This window comes from Galeopterus variegatus, unplaced genomic scaffold (assembly GCF_000696425.1).
Source record: "Galeopterus variegatus unplaced genomic scaffold, G_variegatus-3.0.2 Scaffold7086, whole genome shotgun sequence".
In the NCBI taxonomy this organism is placed as follows: Eukaryota; Metazoa; Chordata; class Mammalia; order Dermoptera; family Cynocephalidae; genus Galeopterus; species Galeopterus variegatus.
The window spans coordinates 1,815-18,891 of record NW_007733197.1 but is presented as its reverse complement, the minus strand read 5'-3'; the positions used below and the strand labels follow the sequence as shown (position 1 = coordinate 18,891).

The 17,077-nt window shown below is 41.6% G+C and overlaps 1 protein-coding gene across 1 annotated transcript; it reads right to left on the bottom strand.

Moving 5' to 3' along the window:
• Positions 1-1,820: 1,820 nt before the first annotated feature.
• On the bottom strand, positions 1,821-16,463 carry LOC103607076 (centrosomal protein of 89 kDa-like). Its single transcript, XM_008591625.1, has 5 exons — positions 16,270-16,463; positions 15,516-15,657; positions 12,137-12,226; positions 6,722-6,891; positions 1,821-2,203 (listed from the first exon to the last, which is right to left on the bottom strand). Exons 1-5 carry the CDS (start codon positions 16,461-16,463, stop codon positions 1,951-1,953), a joined length of 849 nt encoding a protein of 282 aa, XP_008589847.1. The 3' UTR covers positions 1,821-1,950.
• Positions 16,464-17,077: the final 614 nt, after the last annotated feature.

The window sequence follows — 17,077 nt, the reverse complement described above, 5'->3', positions numbered from 1 at the left end:
GCTGTTTTACTTTGGTTACTTTCAACCTGATCACGAACTTCCCAGTGCTACATTAAACCTTATCAGGACCAAGAAAGAGCAGAACAATTTCCTGCCAAGATTGGAAACATGCAGGATGAAATGAACAGGAGCCCCTCCCAGCAGTCCCAGCTCACGCTGGTCCAGTCTGGCCTCATTTCCCACCCCAACCTCCAGCCAAAAAACCTGCCTGCTGCTCTGGAGTTCTGGCCTCTGCTGACAAGAGCCCTCTCTGCCCTTCTCCAGCTCCTGAAACCCTGTCCATTCTGCAAGGGCCAGTGCATACCAATTCTTCCATGAGGCACCCAGCAGTCTCTGTGCTTTCTTGGTACTGTGCAAGTTCCCTGTGCCTCTCAGCTGCTTTTTCTTCCTCCACCTTGTGTGTCTTGCCCTCCTTTGCATCCTGGACTCTCAGCTCATCTGCTCATTTCCTACAGCACCCAGCGGTGGTTGGGCAGAGGGCAAGTGCTGTAGAACCGCCACCCCGGCCCTGGCCACAATGTGGTTCAGGGGTCACCATGTTTGTAATGTATGCTAAATGTAAAGCAGAAATTATGAATGTTCACTTCTCAAGGGAACAAAAGGCAGAAAAAGATGGGGACATCAAAGCATGCCTTAGGTAATGATGACGACAGCAATGTTCTCGCTGACAAGCCACCTCCGGAGCATGAGACTTGCTGGGCTGCTGCCACCTTTCAGCCTAACTACAGATTATTGGACCGTTGGTATAAATTCCTTTGAGATAACATCAAAGTTACTTGCTAGGTCATCTCCTAGGGAGATGATACAGTTTTAAATCCTGTTGAGACTTTCTAACGCTTGTAAAATAAAATTAAATTAGAATGGCTTAACTGTTGAACAAGCCTAATACAATGTAAAAGAACTATGATTTTCTATCTCAACTTTCCATCTCATAATCAAAGATCAAAGGTCACATGTATAACTTCTATATATGACCAAGGACCAGTACTGAGGCCTACTTCACACCTGAAACAACACAGGACTTAGTTGTGAGGGGGTTTGTAAAAGGATGTGTTCTAGGATTATGCCACTTCTGTCCCACAGTTTAGGGTTCTTTGTAGCCTGAAGTCCCTGAGTTCTTCCAGCATGTCTGGGACAAGTGGCCCTAGATAGCTGGCATTTCCACCAGGAAGTCCCAGTGAATGGTCCTGAGAGGCTGGGATAATCTACCTGAGGAGGTGGCACAGACTGGAACAGAACCATGACACCCTGGTATGTTTCTTGGTGGCAGCAGTGGGGAAAGGACCCCACCTTGGTGCTCAAAGCCAGGGCTCTCATCAAAGAGGTGTGTGGGGGGGTATGTGGCCCCAGAATAAATTACCTTCACGGGAGGATAGAGAAGGGCTAGGGGAGAGGGCAAAACAGGTTTGTACAATTTACCAGGGCATAAGTACCAGCACCTTACTTTTTGCCCAACAGGAGAATAGCACCCCGAGCAGATACATGGCTATGATTACTGCTGCTTCTCCTGGCTGGCTCATCCCAGTACACTCACTCATCCAGCACTTTCCCAGCTACAGATCTAGGAGCCAGGAGACAGGCCAGCTCAGCAGCCCACCTATTAACCTGAACAATGGGTGTCACAGAGCCAGCCTCAGCAGCAATGGGACCAAAGGACATGCACTGGCTAAAAAGTATTTCAGCAGCACATTATTAAAATATAGCAAAATGTTAAAAATGGATTAAATTTCTGAGATACAGGCTGGCTGGTTAGCTCAGTTGGTTAGAGTGTGGTGCTGAGAACACCAAGGCCCAGGGTTTGATCCCCAGCCATTAAAAAAAAAATTCTGAGATAGTTTATATCTTCTTTGCCTGCAGTACTTGGTGGGCTTCTGCATTGCCCCTTGGCACTGTTGGCTATCTTCCTGGGGACAGAAGCCACCTTTCCCCAGCCTGTGTAAGGCAGACCTTTTAGGCTGTGTGGCCTAACCCAGGGGCTCCCTCAGACTGGTAGGTAGTGGCAGGAGGCTTCACGTCACAGTAGCTGAAATTGTAGCCATCCAGTGGGTCTCCCCGAGGAATGCCATCGAGGCAGGGGTCCTCAAAAGCTCTGGTGTTGTCCCACATGCCTGTCCTCTGTAGTGTGGCCTGGAGAAGTTCTCGGATTCTTTGGTTTTCTTTGGAGGTAGACTCCCAAACAACATCAAGCTCACCTTCCATTTCTCTGAAAAATAAAACAATGGAAAAGTTTAAAATAGCACAATTTAAAAAATACTTATGGAGCCCGTATGAATCCTAAAGTAGCAAGAATGGGACTGGCTGGTTAGCTCAGCTGGTTAGAGCATAGTGTCGATAACACCAAGACCAAGGGACTGGAACCTCATATCCAACAGCCACCCCCGCTCCCCCCAAAAAAGCTACAATAGCAAGAACATAAATGAAGGAATGTTTAATGTCAGAGAACAGAGCTGCTGTGCTTGGGTCTGAAGGAAATACTCCAGTGTTGAAGGAAGCACCCAGGTCCCCTGGAAATAGAAAAAAATACAAAGGCACAGGCTGCTAAAGAATTTCTACAGTCAGATGCTACAACACAATGTCCTGGCCATGGGTGCCCACATAGCATGGCCCGGTAGGCCTCTCCTGTGTCCCCCTGCCTGTCCCCACTGTGACCTGGCCAACACTCAGGGACCTTTCACAGGCCCCATCCACAGAGCCACTGATGGGCCCAGACATGAAAAGTGAGTTAGGAGATAAGGAGGGATACTTGAGGATTGGGACCCATAACCAAGGACACAGGGAAGACTGGCCTGGACCATGTGCCAGGAGGGTGAGTGCCCAGAGGGAACCAAGGCTTGTGAGAAATGGGAAGGGCGGCAAAGCAAGGACTCTCTGTGCCAGGTGCCAGGTGGGGTGCTGAGAAGACGGGGGCAGACAAAAGTATCCATGTCCTCACAGGGCAGTGGTCCCCTGGGGGAAAGGACCAGGATACCAGCCACCACCTCACAGGGCAGTGAGCCCCATGGGGAGTGTCGGGGCAGAAGAGCAAGCCTCTGCTGGGAAGAAGAGCAGGCTTGTCCAGGGTGGCAGGGTTGGAGAGGCCAGCTCCTTCACAGACACTGCCAGATGGTTCTGGAAAATGCGAGAAACTGGATTAGTGGGTGGACTTAGCATTTGTTTAAGAAGCAGGACACTGAGGTTCAGGGAGGCCAGTGACATGCTTGCTTGTCCAGAGTCACTTTTCTTGTGAACTGTTGCTTCCTTCCAAGGCTCATGATGCCTACTGAGTGTTGGGCACAATTTAATTAAACCATATCTAAAAAATCCTCAAATTTCTGTTTTCTGGCACAAATCACCCAGATATTTGATAAATTACAGCAATCACGTTTAAAGGTGTGGCTGAACTCAAAAGAAAGAACAGAAAATCTCTAAGGGAAGAAAAAATGAAGATTAACTGAAACCAAAGAGGTGGGCAAATAAAATGTCAGCGTTGTTTTGAGGACAAAAGCCAATGCCCCATAGCCAGATTTTTATAGAATGGAGAGTAGGTCTTGGGCCCATGCAAATGTGTGACAGAAATGTCAGGGTTCACTCGTATCATGTTTCTCTTATTCCTAGAAACACTGTGAACTATAATGTCCCAGAAGTAGGCAGGAAAGTAGAAATATGTGACAGACTCTCAAAGAAAGGATGGGTGGAGGGAAAAACTGCAGATCTTCAAAAGAAACCTGCTCTGAAAGGCTGAGTATCCTTGGGGACTGTAGGCAACGGACTGTTCTTGAATAAATGTGGGGGCTGGCTGGTTAGCTCAGTTGGTTAGAGCACTGTGCTAATAACACCAAGGTCCAGGGTTCCATCCAAAAAAAAAAAAAGTTCTTCTGTATTTTTTTTTTGTTTTTGGCAACTGGCTGAGTAAGGGGATCCAAACCCTTGACCTTGGTGTTATAACACTGCGCTCTAACTAACTGAGCTAACTGGCCAGTCCTTCTTTTTGTATTTTTTTTTTAAAGAAGTACTATGGCCTATTTTTAAAAATTCATAATAAAACTAAAGTGGTTCCAGGTTGGAAATGTTCTCGGGCACCGAAGAGAAGCAAATGCAAATTTTCTTTGGAGGAAAACAGCCTCAATTCAGGTCTTCAGGATCCCACAGATTAAATTCAACCAAATATGAGTTCATAGTAAAAATTACAATACATATGGGCCGAGCCTGTGGCGCACTCGGGAGAGTGCGGTGCTGGGAGCACAGCCGCGCTCCCGCCATGGGTTCGGATCCTATATAGGGATGACCGGTGCGCTCACAGTGCTCACTGGCTGAGCGTGGTGCGGCCGGTCTCAAAAAGGACAAAAAAAAAAAAAAAAAAAAAATTACAATACATATAAAGAAACAAGCCTCACAGAACAAGAGTCAACAAAACCAGATTTAAGCCTCCTTCTCCCCAAATTTCAGATATTGGAATTATTATACAAACAATATAAAATAACTATGAATGAAATATTAAAAGTAAAAGTTGAATTAAAAATAAGCAAAGATCAAGAACTTATTTTAAAAACTGATCAGGCATTCCCATACTAGCCAGCCAGCCACCAACCAACCAACCAACCAACCAACAAAATGATAACCAGAATGTAGACCAGAAAAACAAAGGGATGAAAAATTTAAAAGAGAGGCACATGGAAGAGAGAAGGTCTAATATACATTGAATTTAAACTGCAGAAGGAAATTTAGAAAAAATGAGAAAAGAGGTGTTTTTAAGAGATATTGACAGAATTTTCTAGAACTAATGAAAGACACAAAATCACAGAGTATAATTTATACTAAGTGGATAAAAAAAAAAGGAATCCATAGTTAAACACATAACAGTGAAACTGCAGAATATAAGAGACAGAGGAGATCTGAAAGAGGCAAGAGAAAAGATGGACCACTACTTTTAAAAATGACAAAAGGCTTCTCAACAACAACAGTGAAACGGGGAAGACAATGGAATGTGCTGAGAGAACGACTGTCAAAGTAAAATTCTGTACCCAGCAAAATCTAACATTTAACTTCTGGAGCTAAAAATAATAATATAAAATAGATCTTTGTTTCTCATTTTCATATATCTATATCTAGATATAATGACACTAGACAATGACAGCACATAAACAGAGTGGAAAAATAATTAAATTAGAGCATTAGAATTTGTATTTGAAGATGGGGCCGGCCCGGTGGCGCACTGCTACAGCGCGCCGCTTGGGAATGCGGCGGCGCTCCCGCCGAGGGTTCGGATCCCACATACAGACCGGTTCCCACTCACTGGCTGAGCAAGGTGCGGGAGCAACACCGAGGGTTGCGATCCCGTTGCCGGTCCCAGTCCGGTACGGGCGCGACACTGAGGGTTGCGATCCGTTGCCGGACACGAAAAAAGACAAAAAAAAAAGAATTTGTATTTGAAGAGAGAAATGTAGAGATGTTGATTAAATTTAGATTTTTTAAATGTTAAGTATCCACGGTGAAACTTCAAGGGTAACCACTAAAAGAAGAAAAATGAGTGTATAACTTTCAAACCACTGGAGGGCAAAAAATGAAAAAAGGGAGAAAGTAAAGATAAAAGTTCTATTTTATTAAAGTAATTCTAAATCTCCCATCTGGTAAGAAACGTGGTATTGGCCCAACTTTTTACCAAGTGAGCATTTATGTGGATAAGAACTTGTGTGACTATAATACCCATGTTAGACAAGAATTCATTTTGCCTGACATTAAGGAGAATCTGATTGCTGGGAAACATAGACACGGCATTCTGCATAGCATCAAATACACTGATTATAACTTGAAGAAAATCACACCCAAGAATTCTGCATGCATCAGTTTATATTCCAGACTGTGAAACACAACACAGCCATTATGAAAAGGCTGACAAGTGTGAAACCAAAACAATGTGAGGGGACCACAAAGTTCACCTTCACAAAGCATATGATATTCCCAGACGTTTTTAATACACTTGCAATACTTTTTCTATTTTATATATATATATATATTTTTTTTTTCTTTTCCTTTTTGTCTTTTTTTGTGTCCGGCAACGGATCGCAACCCTCAGTGTCGCGCCCGTACCGTACTGGACCGGCAACGGGATCGCAACCCTCGGTGTTGCGCCCGCACCTCACTCAGCCAGTGAGCGGGAACCGGTCTGTATGTGGGATCCGAACCCTCGGCGGGAGCGCCGCCGTGCTCCCAAGCGGCGCACTGTAGCAGTGCGCCACCGGGCTGGCCCTCTATTATATATTTTAAGGATAAAAGTGTAACTGATATAATACCTTATATCCACAGAGAATATATTGCACCCATAATCTTATGATTATGATTTTACAAAAAGGGAATGATGAGAAATTTTAAAGTTCTCAGAAATTAAGAAAAAAATTATAGCAGGAAAAAAACACTAAATCAAAAATGAATAAAATTTCCCAAGAAAATGAAATAAAACAAAAATATCAAAGAGATGGAAAAGAGTGGAAAAATTGGAAAGACAAGAGGACTGGATTAATTTAGGAAATCCAATTCAAATGACAGGAATTTTTAAAAGAGAGAATAAAGAAAAAGAGGAGCAAATAAAAATCAAGGCCAACAATATTTTCAGAACTAAAATGTAAAAATAAAATTCAGCAATCAAACAAAACAGGCCCAGAGTGTTAACAGAAAATTCTATTAAACACTCAAAAATCAAACATACTCTGTGGGCCTATATTACGTGGGGCTGGGCTGGTCCTACCTTTTCTCCTGCAGTGCCTTGTCCAGGACCTCCTGCTTGTCCTGCAGGATCCGATGGAGGTACCTCATTTCCTGACGGTACTGAGCTGTCTTGCCAGCAAAGTCCTCCTGCTGCTCCATCAGACGGTGACTGATGTCACCCAGCTTCAGTGCTGCCCGTTTCTTATACCCCTGAGGGGGAGGGAGGGACTCAGTAAGCAAGGGGATGCTGCCTATGGCCCAGGTGGCTGGTGCTTCCTGGGGGCATTCCCTACCTACTCCTTGCACTGTCAGAGCCGACTGAGCTGAGTACGCCCTAGATAAGTCTGATCTTGCAGCGCAAGTCTAGATCATAAAAGTCATAAAAAGTGGTATCAGTATATGCCACAAATAAAATTAAAACATAAGATATCACCACCACAGAACAAACTGGATGTTCTTGCAAATTAATCTACTTCTGCAACTTTTTCAGGACAATTTTTTTTTAAAAAATGAAAGTTTACTCTACTTTCTACCTTCCTTCCCTGTTTGCCTATCATTTTTTCCTTTGTTGTATTATTTCTATATTTTCAGAAAATATTTACATTCTATTCTACCAGCCTATCTCCACTTAGTTCACATGTATATTCTTTGCTCACTACAAGTTAACTTTGTCAACGTCTTCCTAATCATTTCTTGGTTTTCTCAATTCGGGTTGATTGATCCTTTGAAAAGGCTTATGAAAAAATGTTCCCATAGTTCTTATGTGCTCAAAACTGTCCAAAGGGCAGCTTGGTTATATGAAAACATCCTTGGCTCATACTCTTTCCATGAGTATTTATAGATGGCACTCAGCTCCCTGGCACTCAGGGTTGTTGTTAAGTAATGTGAGGCCAACGTGGTTTTCTCTTACTTATGTATTATTGGTCCTTGGTGTGCAAGGCATTCTTTCTTTATCTTAAAGCCATATGTCTTAGTGTCAATTTTCTAGGTCCATTCTGGGTCAGTTTTTCCGAGATACATAATGTGTCCTTTTGATATGTATATTCAAGTCTTTTTTTATTTCAGAAAAGTTTTTATAAATTATGGCTTGAAGCAGAATAAGCCATTGTTTTGGTTTCTTCTTTGGGGACTCTAACAATAGATATATTGGGTCTCACTTTCTACTGATTTTTTTTTTCTTTTTACATCTTCATTTCTATTTTCTTGACTTTGCCTTTTTCATTTCTATCTTTTATGTCCATTATTGTGCTTTTATAATATCTTTCTCCTTGTAATTTAGTCTACATTTCTGAAATTATTTCTCTTTTCCTTCTATTTCTTTCCTGTGTTGTGTCAGTTCCATTTCACACCCTCCTGTCTGGACATCTTTTCTTGAGGTTCCTGTGTTTCTGCTTTGTGGTACTTCTTCCTGGCTTTGTTGAGCTTTATCGACCTAGCTATCTCTAGCTATCTATCTACCTACTTACCTATCTTCCTATCAGTTTACTTTGGACTATAGGTTTCAGTTTTGATCTCTGTGGCAACATTTTTTCTGGTAAGTTTTCATCAGTAGGAAAGTTATACTTCTTCAAGCTTCATGCATCACCCCTTTTGTAGCCCCTTCTCTGGCTCTCTGAATCCAGCCTGGTTTGGAAGGGCTTCTGCCTATAGCCCTGATTTTCCCAGATCTCATCATGGCCCCTGACTTCCAAGGTGATGTCCTCACTTTTAGAAGTCATATTCTGTTGGAGTTTCCTGAGATGTCACTTCTGGATTTCCTCAAGTCTTTTCTTCTCTTCACTGCCCCAGAGATCCTGCCCTGTCTAAACTGGATCCTGCTCACAGATTTCTTCCGTGGGTGGGCTCTTTTTACTACTTGTATTCAAATGAATGATAATGACACAGATTCTCAAAACAAGGCCAACTACTCTGAAGATCACACCTTCTTTTTCGGAAAGAAAAACCAGCAGGAAAACCAGAAAAAATAAAAAAGGAAAAAAAGAAAATGCCCCACAGAGGAAAATTAAGTTATTCATAACACATCTATGCAGATTCCCATCATTAATAGTATGGTATATTCCTTCTAGCCCTCGTGATGCAGAGTTGAGATATTGTTTTGTACATTGCTTTTGGTTTGTTGAATGTTAAAAATAATTTATATTATCTAATTCATCCCCCAAATATTTACTGAATTTATTGACTACTATGTGCCAGGTGCTATTTCATGTGCTTGGGATATACCAGTGAATAAAAACAGACAAAATTCTCTGCCCTTGCAGAGCTTATAGTCTCTTCAGGGGAGACAGATAATAACAAATAAACATAATAAATAAAGTACATGGTCTGTTAGAAAGTGATATTGTCTATGGAAGAAACGATAAAGCAAGGTAATGAGAAACAGGCGTGTGGAAGAGTGGGTGAACAGCTATTTTCAATAGTTAAGGTATGCCTCATTGATAAGGTGATGTGGATATTTGGGGGGAGTGTATAAAATATATAAACAATTTAGTTATTAATAACAAAGCAAACACCACATAACTATCATCTATGGGTTTTTTTTTTGTGACCAGTAAGGGGATCGTAACCCTTGGCTTGGTGTCACCCGCACCGCACTCAGCCAGTGAGCGCACAGGCCATCCCTATATAGGATCTGAACCCGCCACCTCGGCGCTACCAGCACTGCTGCGCTCCCAGAGCTGCACTCACCCAAGTGAGCCACAGGGTCGGCCCACTATCATCTATGTTAATAGAACATTATCAGGATACTAGAAGCCCTCATATCTAATTATGAGATTAATGATCATATCTAATCATAATTATGATATGAGGCCTTCCAGGATCCTGATAATGTTTATCCTAATTATGCTTAGATATAACCATTAATCTCATTTTTTGCAATAATCATCTCCTTACTTTTAAAAAAAATTTTACAATGTATGTATATACCAAACAAATTAGTTTTGCCTGTTTTAAACTTTATGTAAATGCAATCACATTATAGGTACTTATTTGGGTTGTACTTCTTTCACTCAATATTACGTTTGTGAGATTCACATTATTTTTATTTATTTATTTATTTATTTATTGGCAACTAACCAGTACAGGGACTGGAACCCATCACATTATTGTAAATATAATGTGTTCGTTTTTATTGCTATAAGGTATTCTTTTATGAATGTGCAACAATTTATCTGTTCTGCTGATTGGACTCTTTCTTTTTTTTTTTTCCTTTTTGTCTTTTTTCGTGTCCGGCAACGAACCGCAACCCTCAGTGTCGCGCCCGTGCCGGACCGGGACCGGCAACGGGATCACAACCCTCAGCGCTGCGCCTGCCCCTCGCTCAGCCAGTGAGCGGGAACCGGTCTGTATGTGGGATCCGAACCCTCTGCGGGAGCACCGCCGCGCTCCCAAGAGGCGCACTGTAGCAGTGCGCCACCGGGCCGGCCCCATGATTGGACTCTTTCATTTGGGACTATTATGAACAATACTGGTATGATCATTTCTTTACATAGTTTCTAGTATACATGTGCAAGAGTTTCCTGGTCTACAAGAATATATATCCAAAGGAAGAATGGCTGGGTTGTAAACTATGTGAATGTCCTACATTATTAAAGGTTTGACCCAATTTCCAGCAGTAATGTAGAAAAGTTCCCACTGCCCTATGTCATTGCCAAACATTCTGTATTGTCAGATGTCTTAATTTTTGACCTTGTAGGAACAAAACAGGTAAAAACACACCTTCACCTCTGGCCACTTTCAAGATTTTCTCTTTGCCTTTAGTGTTCCACAGTCTCATTACAATGTGTCTAAGTGCAAATTTTTTTTTTATTTATCCTGCTTGGTGTTCAGATTATGACAACTAAGCGCACTTTAAATTTACCATATCTTCATTTACTTTAAAACTGAGTCAGATAGTCAAAGAACATTCTGTGATACAGCACTTATACCACACAATATGAAATTCATACGAAACTAAGATACCTGCTAGGAGTCTATGATGAAGTCATCACAACTCCATAGGCTATATGTTCAAACTAAATCATTCCTATCACTGGAAGCCACAGGATAAATGCCCCAGAGAGTGTGGCACTAATGCAGGTACTTTCACTTTTTTCTCTTAGCAAAGGAGCCCTTTCTTTCAACAGCATCATGCCTAAATGCCCAAATTGAAGAATCAGAGTGGAGCTGCTCTGGTCCACATAGGGAAGGATACCCTGACCACAAGGGGCCACTGCCCATTATAAATGGGAATAGTGATGTTCTGGTGGGTATGCCAGTCTTCCCTGGATTAGTTAGAGGGGGATGATCTTCCCTGGGAAGGTCCAGAATCCACACTGGAGTAGCTCAGAGATGCTGCATGTGGCAGACCCTACTAGAAACCAGATCACCACTCAGACAGCATCTCTCTTGTACCACCTGAAAATCAAGATCTACAGTGCCAAGCAACTCCCAAAAACTAATATTTGTATTCTTTAAGTAAGAGCTAGAAAACACAGTTAAACACAGGAAAATCAAATCTATTCTTTGCATTAGGACACATATGTGGGTCTGAGCAATTTTAAGTTATGTTTTGTTTCATTTAACTTTTTGAAAATAAATAGTTCAGGACAAAACCTTATGTTCCCTAAAACAAAACAAATAAATTCACAACATACACTTTCTCCTATATATATACTGTTCACTTGATGCCACAAGTATTTACACACAAGCCAGCTAATGTTTAGTTTTTCTTAGTTTGCAAATTTTCCAACATATTAAATACCATCAACCAATTTCTCCACTCTAAGCCTGATCAACCATCATCCTACACATACATGCACTTGACCGAGATGGTCTAGATTTTGTTCCCCATGCTTGGAGCTGCATGCCCTCACAGTACCTTCCCTTGTAAGGTCCCCAGTTTCCCTGCCCTCCACCTGGGCCTCTAGCCTGCTGCTGCCCTCCCTGCCCCTGCCTAATAGAAACCAGTTTGGCTGGTAAGGCTGTGGCTGCAGGCTGGAAGGCCACAGTCAGACACCACCTATGAGGAGTAGAGTGGAGGTCAGGTGAGGGGGTGTCCTAGGGCAGGACAGCAGGTACAATGAAAATGGCTTTCTTTGGGCATAGAAATTGGAGGGCACAATCAGGATTAAGGCAAGAAAGGAGCAGGTCAACACTGCTCTCTAAGCCAACAGTGCTGGTCTTGATGATAAAGCCTGGATATTGACTTAACCAAACAGCCAGGAGATTTATTCATATCTTTTCTTTAAAAAAAACAGCTTCATAGTAATTTATTGTGTGGATGAACCAAAGATTATTTAATGAGTTGAGAGGTGCTATTTCTGCCAGTGAAACCTTATATAGCACTGTTTTACTCTGTGGATGCTTAGTAACACATACATGCAAAATACGTCTTTTTCTTAAACACAAAAATCTACCCCAGAAAGTTTCCATTGCTATTTAGAAATGAAATCTCTGAGGCTAAATGACCACTCACCTTGACTTTTTCCTCTAACTTTCCCAAGCGAATATTACCTTCTACAATCTTGTTGAGAACTCCATGCTTCTCATTTTCTAAACATGTAGCCTAAGGAGAAAGGTAAAAACAAAAATAAATGGGCTTTCTGTTTTACAGAAAAATTAAAATAAAAAACTCTTTTGCAAACAGTATTACTGATCACAAGTAATCTCCCTTCTGCCACTTGTTCTTCCCCACCTTTCCTCGCCCCCCACTTATGGTTTCCATCCCCTGCGTGTGAGGACTGTTGGCAGAATTGGAGCCAAAAGCTGAGGAGGGGTGAGAGCAGGGACCGGTATGCTGGGGGCCCTCCTGGGCACAGACTGAAGATCCGAGCCCCACAGACCGGAGGAATGTAAGAGGTTGTAAGGGCTTCCAGAACACATCTTTATTCTTGTAGGATATGGAATTCCTTCAATCACATCCAAGGAACAAGTGCCAAGACACAAATAAACTTGTAACTTGACTAATTTGAATAACTACGAAATTAAAAATAACAATATGAATGTACAATGCTGTTCTCCAAATCAAACGGAATGGGCAGTACATCCAAGAGGGATGTCACCTGAAGCTGAATGATTTAGATCGATAACCAGACGGGAGATGACCTACTACACACTATAAATTAACTATTTTAGATGTTAAAATTTTTTAAAAAGTAAAAGTGAGCATTTCTTCTAAGGCAGGCTACTGGTGACAGTTTGATTTTCCAGAAGGGAAAGATAAGACACAGCAGAGAGTACCACTCCTGGATCTGGGCTAGTTAGAGCTAGCCTTGGTACTCCCAGGGGCGAAGACCCTGCAGGGCCAAGGGGACATGTCCACCCTGGTTATGCAAGACCCAGAGCACCCTGCCCAGGCATCCTGGCAGCTCCCATGCACTTCCCTGCATGGAAAGTGGTACCTGTGTGTATACACAGATCCTTAGTAATAGCTGGAGCCAGGGTGGATGAGAGTAGCTTCCTGCAGGGCCAAGGGGACATGTCCACCCTGGTTATGCAAGACCCAGAGCACCCTGCCCAGGCATCCTGGCAGCTGCCATGCACCTCTCTGCATGGACAGCGGTACCTGTGTGTATACACAGATCCTTAGTAATAGCTGGAGCCAGGGTGGATGAGAGTAGCTCCTGTATGTCCTACATTTCAGCTGCAATCTGAGGGGTCTGAGGATTCTAAGCTTGAGCCTGGCTTTCAGGCCATTATAAAGGTCAAGGCAGGAGGAGAGAACACATTTTATTAACAGTTGGTTGGCTTAATTTGTAACTTGTAGTTTGGATCCCCACACCAGCCAGCAGCCAAAAAAAAAAAAAAAAAAAAATGCTTGTAACTTCTAAATATTTGGACACACAGTATGTGGCATCCATTTGTATTTCTATCCTGGTTTCACAAATATGAGGGTGGGCCTAAGGGATATCATCTGAGGGTCAGAGAGGCTCTTGACTTCATCACAGAAGCCTGTGATGCTCCCTGGCCCATGTGGGAGGCATTAGGCCTGCATCCCAAGGACGGGGATCCCTGCAAGTCCTGCCTGCAAACAAGATGACTTTGCATTTATGGTGACGCCTATACATGGTGACAAGGCCCCTAGGTGAATGGGTTTGTTTGGCACTTTACGTTTTTCAACAAGCTTTCGCATGCCCTCTTGATATCCCGGTGGGTAATCCCACTGGGCACAGCAGAAGGGAAAACAGACACTTAGTGCTGCTACAGAAAATGCCAGAGTTAAGCACTTTGGGATAGCAATTTTTCAGGAGGGGGACTACTGGGTCAGATGGTCTGAATGCTGTGTCAAAGTCAAATTGCTTTCTAGAAGACTCCAGGAAAGGACTCAGAAATCACCAGCAATGATGACCAGGCATACCATACTCCTACCAGCAACTATTGTAATTAAAAATATATATTTTGTAACATTAAGTAGAGAATGATATCTTAAGACTGGTGTAATTAGCATTTGTTATTGTAAGTAAAGATCAACATTTTCCCCCAAGAACTACATACTATTTATATTTCCTCATATAAACAAGGGCTAAAAGCCTATGTCCATTCTCCTATAGAGGAACTTAATATCTTCTTTTGGGCGAGGGGGAGCTGGCTGGTAAGGGGATCCGAACCCTTGGCCTTGGTGTTATATAACACTGCGCTCTGACCAGTTGAGCTAACTGGCCAGCCCGGAACTTAGTATCTTTCTAACAAATAGAAACAAGCCTCTGACATATCCTGACAGACTCTCCACACCTCATTCACCCCAAAGAAGGGCCAAGTTACTCCTAAGTTTGCTGATTTCTGACTCTCTCAGAAAGACTGCTGTTTTCTTTGATAATGATATTCATTAAATTATTACATCCAATCCTATACTACCAGAGATTTGCAACGTTGCTTAAACAAACAAACATATTTAAAAATACATAAGCAATATGTGTTCAATGTAGAAAAAACACAAAATGCAGATAAGTAAAAAGATTTTTAAAAAAATCACCTGTAATTCCACCACTTGAAGATAACTCACTATTACATTTTGGGGTAAATCCTATCAGACTTTTTTTGATGCATGTAGCTTGGCATAGCCTTTGTCTTCTTTTGCTGCACAATTTTCTGCAGAAATCTTTTCAAATCAATGTGGAAATGCCTAGAATCATGCCCATGGCATCCCTCTTGCTGGCTGTGCAGAGCTCCATCACTTAGGACCACTAGTAATTTATTCGGTTCCCTTCCTTGGGACTCGGGCTATTAGAAGCAATGTGGGATGAATATCACTGTAGCTACATCTTAGTGCCCTTTAAACTATGTCCTTAGGATGAACTCCATTTAACCTATGATTCTTATGTTTCATCTTCAAAGGGGGAAAATATGAACAGCATTCCAAAGATAGTATAATGATCATCTGTAGGTATAATAAACATCTGTTCCTACTTAGTTAGATGAACTAATCTGTTAATTTACCTTCTAAAATATCATTTGCCATTATTTAAAAGTTTGGGTTATTTGCCTTTAAAAAAAGTTTTTCCCAATGGCTAAAAGATAAAATTTTGGAGAATTAGAAAATTTGCAGTTGAAATTTTAAAATATAAAGCTTTTCATAGATCATTAAAAAAAACTGTTAAAATCATGCTTGCATATTAACTTGTAGTTTATGTGACGTAATTTTTTTTTTTTTTTTATTCCTTTTTGTCTTTTTTACTGACCGGTAATGGGATCGCAACCCTCGGTGTCGCGCCCGCACCGCGCTCAGCCAGTGAGCGGGAACCGGTCTCCACATGGGATCCGAACCCTCGGCGGGAGCACCGCCGCGCTCCCAAGCGGCGCACTCTCCAGTGCGCCACCAGGCCGGCCCTATGTGATGTAATTTTGAGGAGACTTACCAAATACATAAGACTGTCACGTTCCTGGGTTATATTCTCTGCCAGGCCAACAAGGTTTGCCAGGTACTGGTGAGCAGACATTTCATTCCCCATGGCTTTTTCCACCTGCTTTTTGAGGACATCAATTTTCTTTTGCAATTTCCTAGAGAGTTCCCCCAAATGGTGGAATAAAAAACTCATTAGCCTGCATGGCTAGGGCATAGTGATTATCTGTATTATAAAAACAACAAGTATGTTAGCATTTAAATGCTATTCTTCAGCAAACCTAAATCTTCTCTTAAGTTTCAAGGTGAGAAGAGGTAACTGAATTTAATTTGAAAGCAAAAATAAGTATTGATTCCAAATCAAGTTAAGAGTCACAAAATACCTAACTATGAATAAGCTAATTAAATATTACTTTATTAACCTTCTGGCTTATGTTCTAAAAGACACTTTTGAAAAAGGAATCCAGTAATCACAAAGTAGACTTTTGGGAAATGGTTAGGAAAGAACTTCTAAACCTTCTAGAGTCTTAGGGTCATCATATGGCTCTTAATCATATTTGAACTACAAACTTGAGAAGTGCTGGTCACTGTTGGTCAGCAGTAAGAGCTTTTATTGTACTTATATTCTGATATCCAGTAATCTCAAAGCCTTTTCCATTTTATAACCACTATTAGAAAAAGAAAAGATAAAGGGATAAAATGGAATATTCTTCAGTTGTTTTTTAACTATTGAAAAAAAAAAAAAAAAACTCAGGGAAAAAAATATAAACCTATTTGTTTTATGTGTCCTTTCAAGTTCAGCTTCCAGTGCTTTGTTTTGAGCTGACAAGTTGTTCTTCTCTAAAAGCAGGCTCTTCTTCTGCACTTGCAGGACTGTCAACTTTTCCATCAATTCTTCCATCTCAGCACTTCCTTTCTCTTCTTCCTTCTGTAACTGGCTGGAGGACAAAAACATTACAGGCATGCATCCGGTACACTGAGGCTAAAATGAGGCAGTCACTGCCAGACAAGTGATCAACAGCCCAGCTCTCCAGCCCCTGGAGGGTGGTCACTTGGAAGGCCCCTGTGGAAATGTCTGTCCATGCTAGGCCACACAGGACCTGGAATCATGCCGCTAGAGGATAGGAGAGAGGGTGTGGCTGAGCACACACTTCTCTGATAGTGATGATCTAACCCCTTTTATTGCCCAGTTTTTGCTTATGTCTATGTATATATATAAATACTTATTTATACTCTATTCCTTCCAGAAAAAAAATCTAAGACATCTCAATTTTTCACATGGTCATGATTGCTAGAAAGTAAATCCTACTGCTAAAACAAATTTTATTTCATAATAATGTAATTATAAATACATGCTTTTGTAATAAAAGAAACAAAGAACAAAGGGGATACTGGTTTCGTTGAACACCAGCTTGAGTGTTGTCAAACTTGCACGGAGAGTAACATGGGGTAGGAGCTGCATATCTGTCATATGCAGTAGGAATACATAACAATGTATGATTTTTTTTGTTGTTGTTCACAACACCTTTCTCATCAACAATGTATGATTTTAAGGCTAGTCTGTTAACTGTAACTTAA

What these genes read in the sequence shown, in the direction of transcription:
- LOC103607076 (XM_008591625.1), bottom strand. Translation starts at nt 16,463, where the DNA reads ATGCCTGTAATGTTTTTGTCCTCCAGCCAGTTACAGAAGGAAGAAGAG. An exon ending in AGGACACATAAAACAAATAG is followed by an intron (nt 15,658 to 16,269) that starts GTTTATATTTTT and finishes GGAACTCTCTAG; the next exon opens with GAAATTGCAAAAGAAAATTG. An exon ending in GTGACAGTCTTATGTATTTG is followed by an intron (nt 12,227 to 15,515) that starts GTAAGTCTCCTC and finishes CTTTCTCCTTAG; the next exon opens with GCTACATGTTTAGAAAATGA.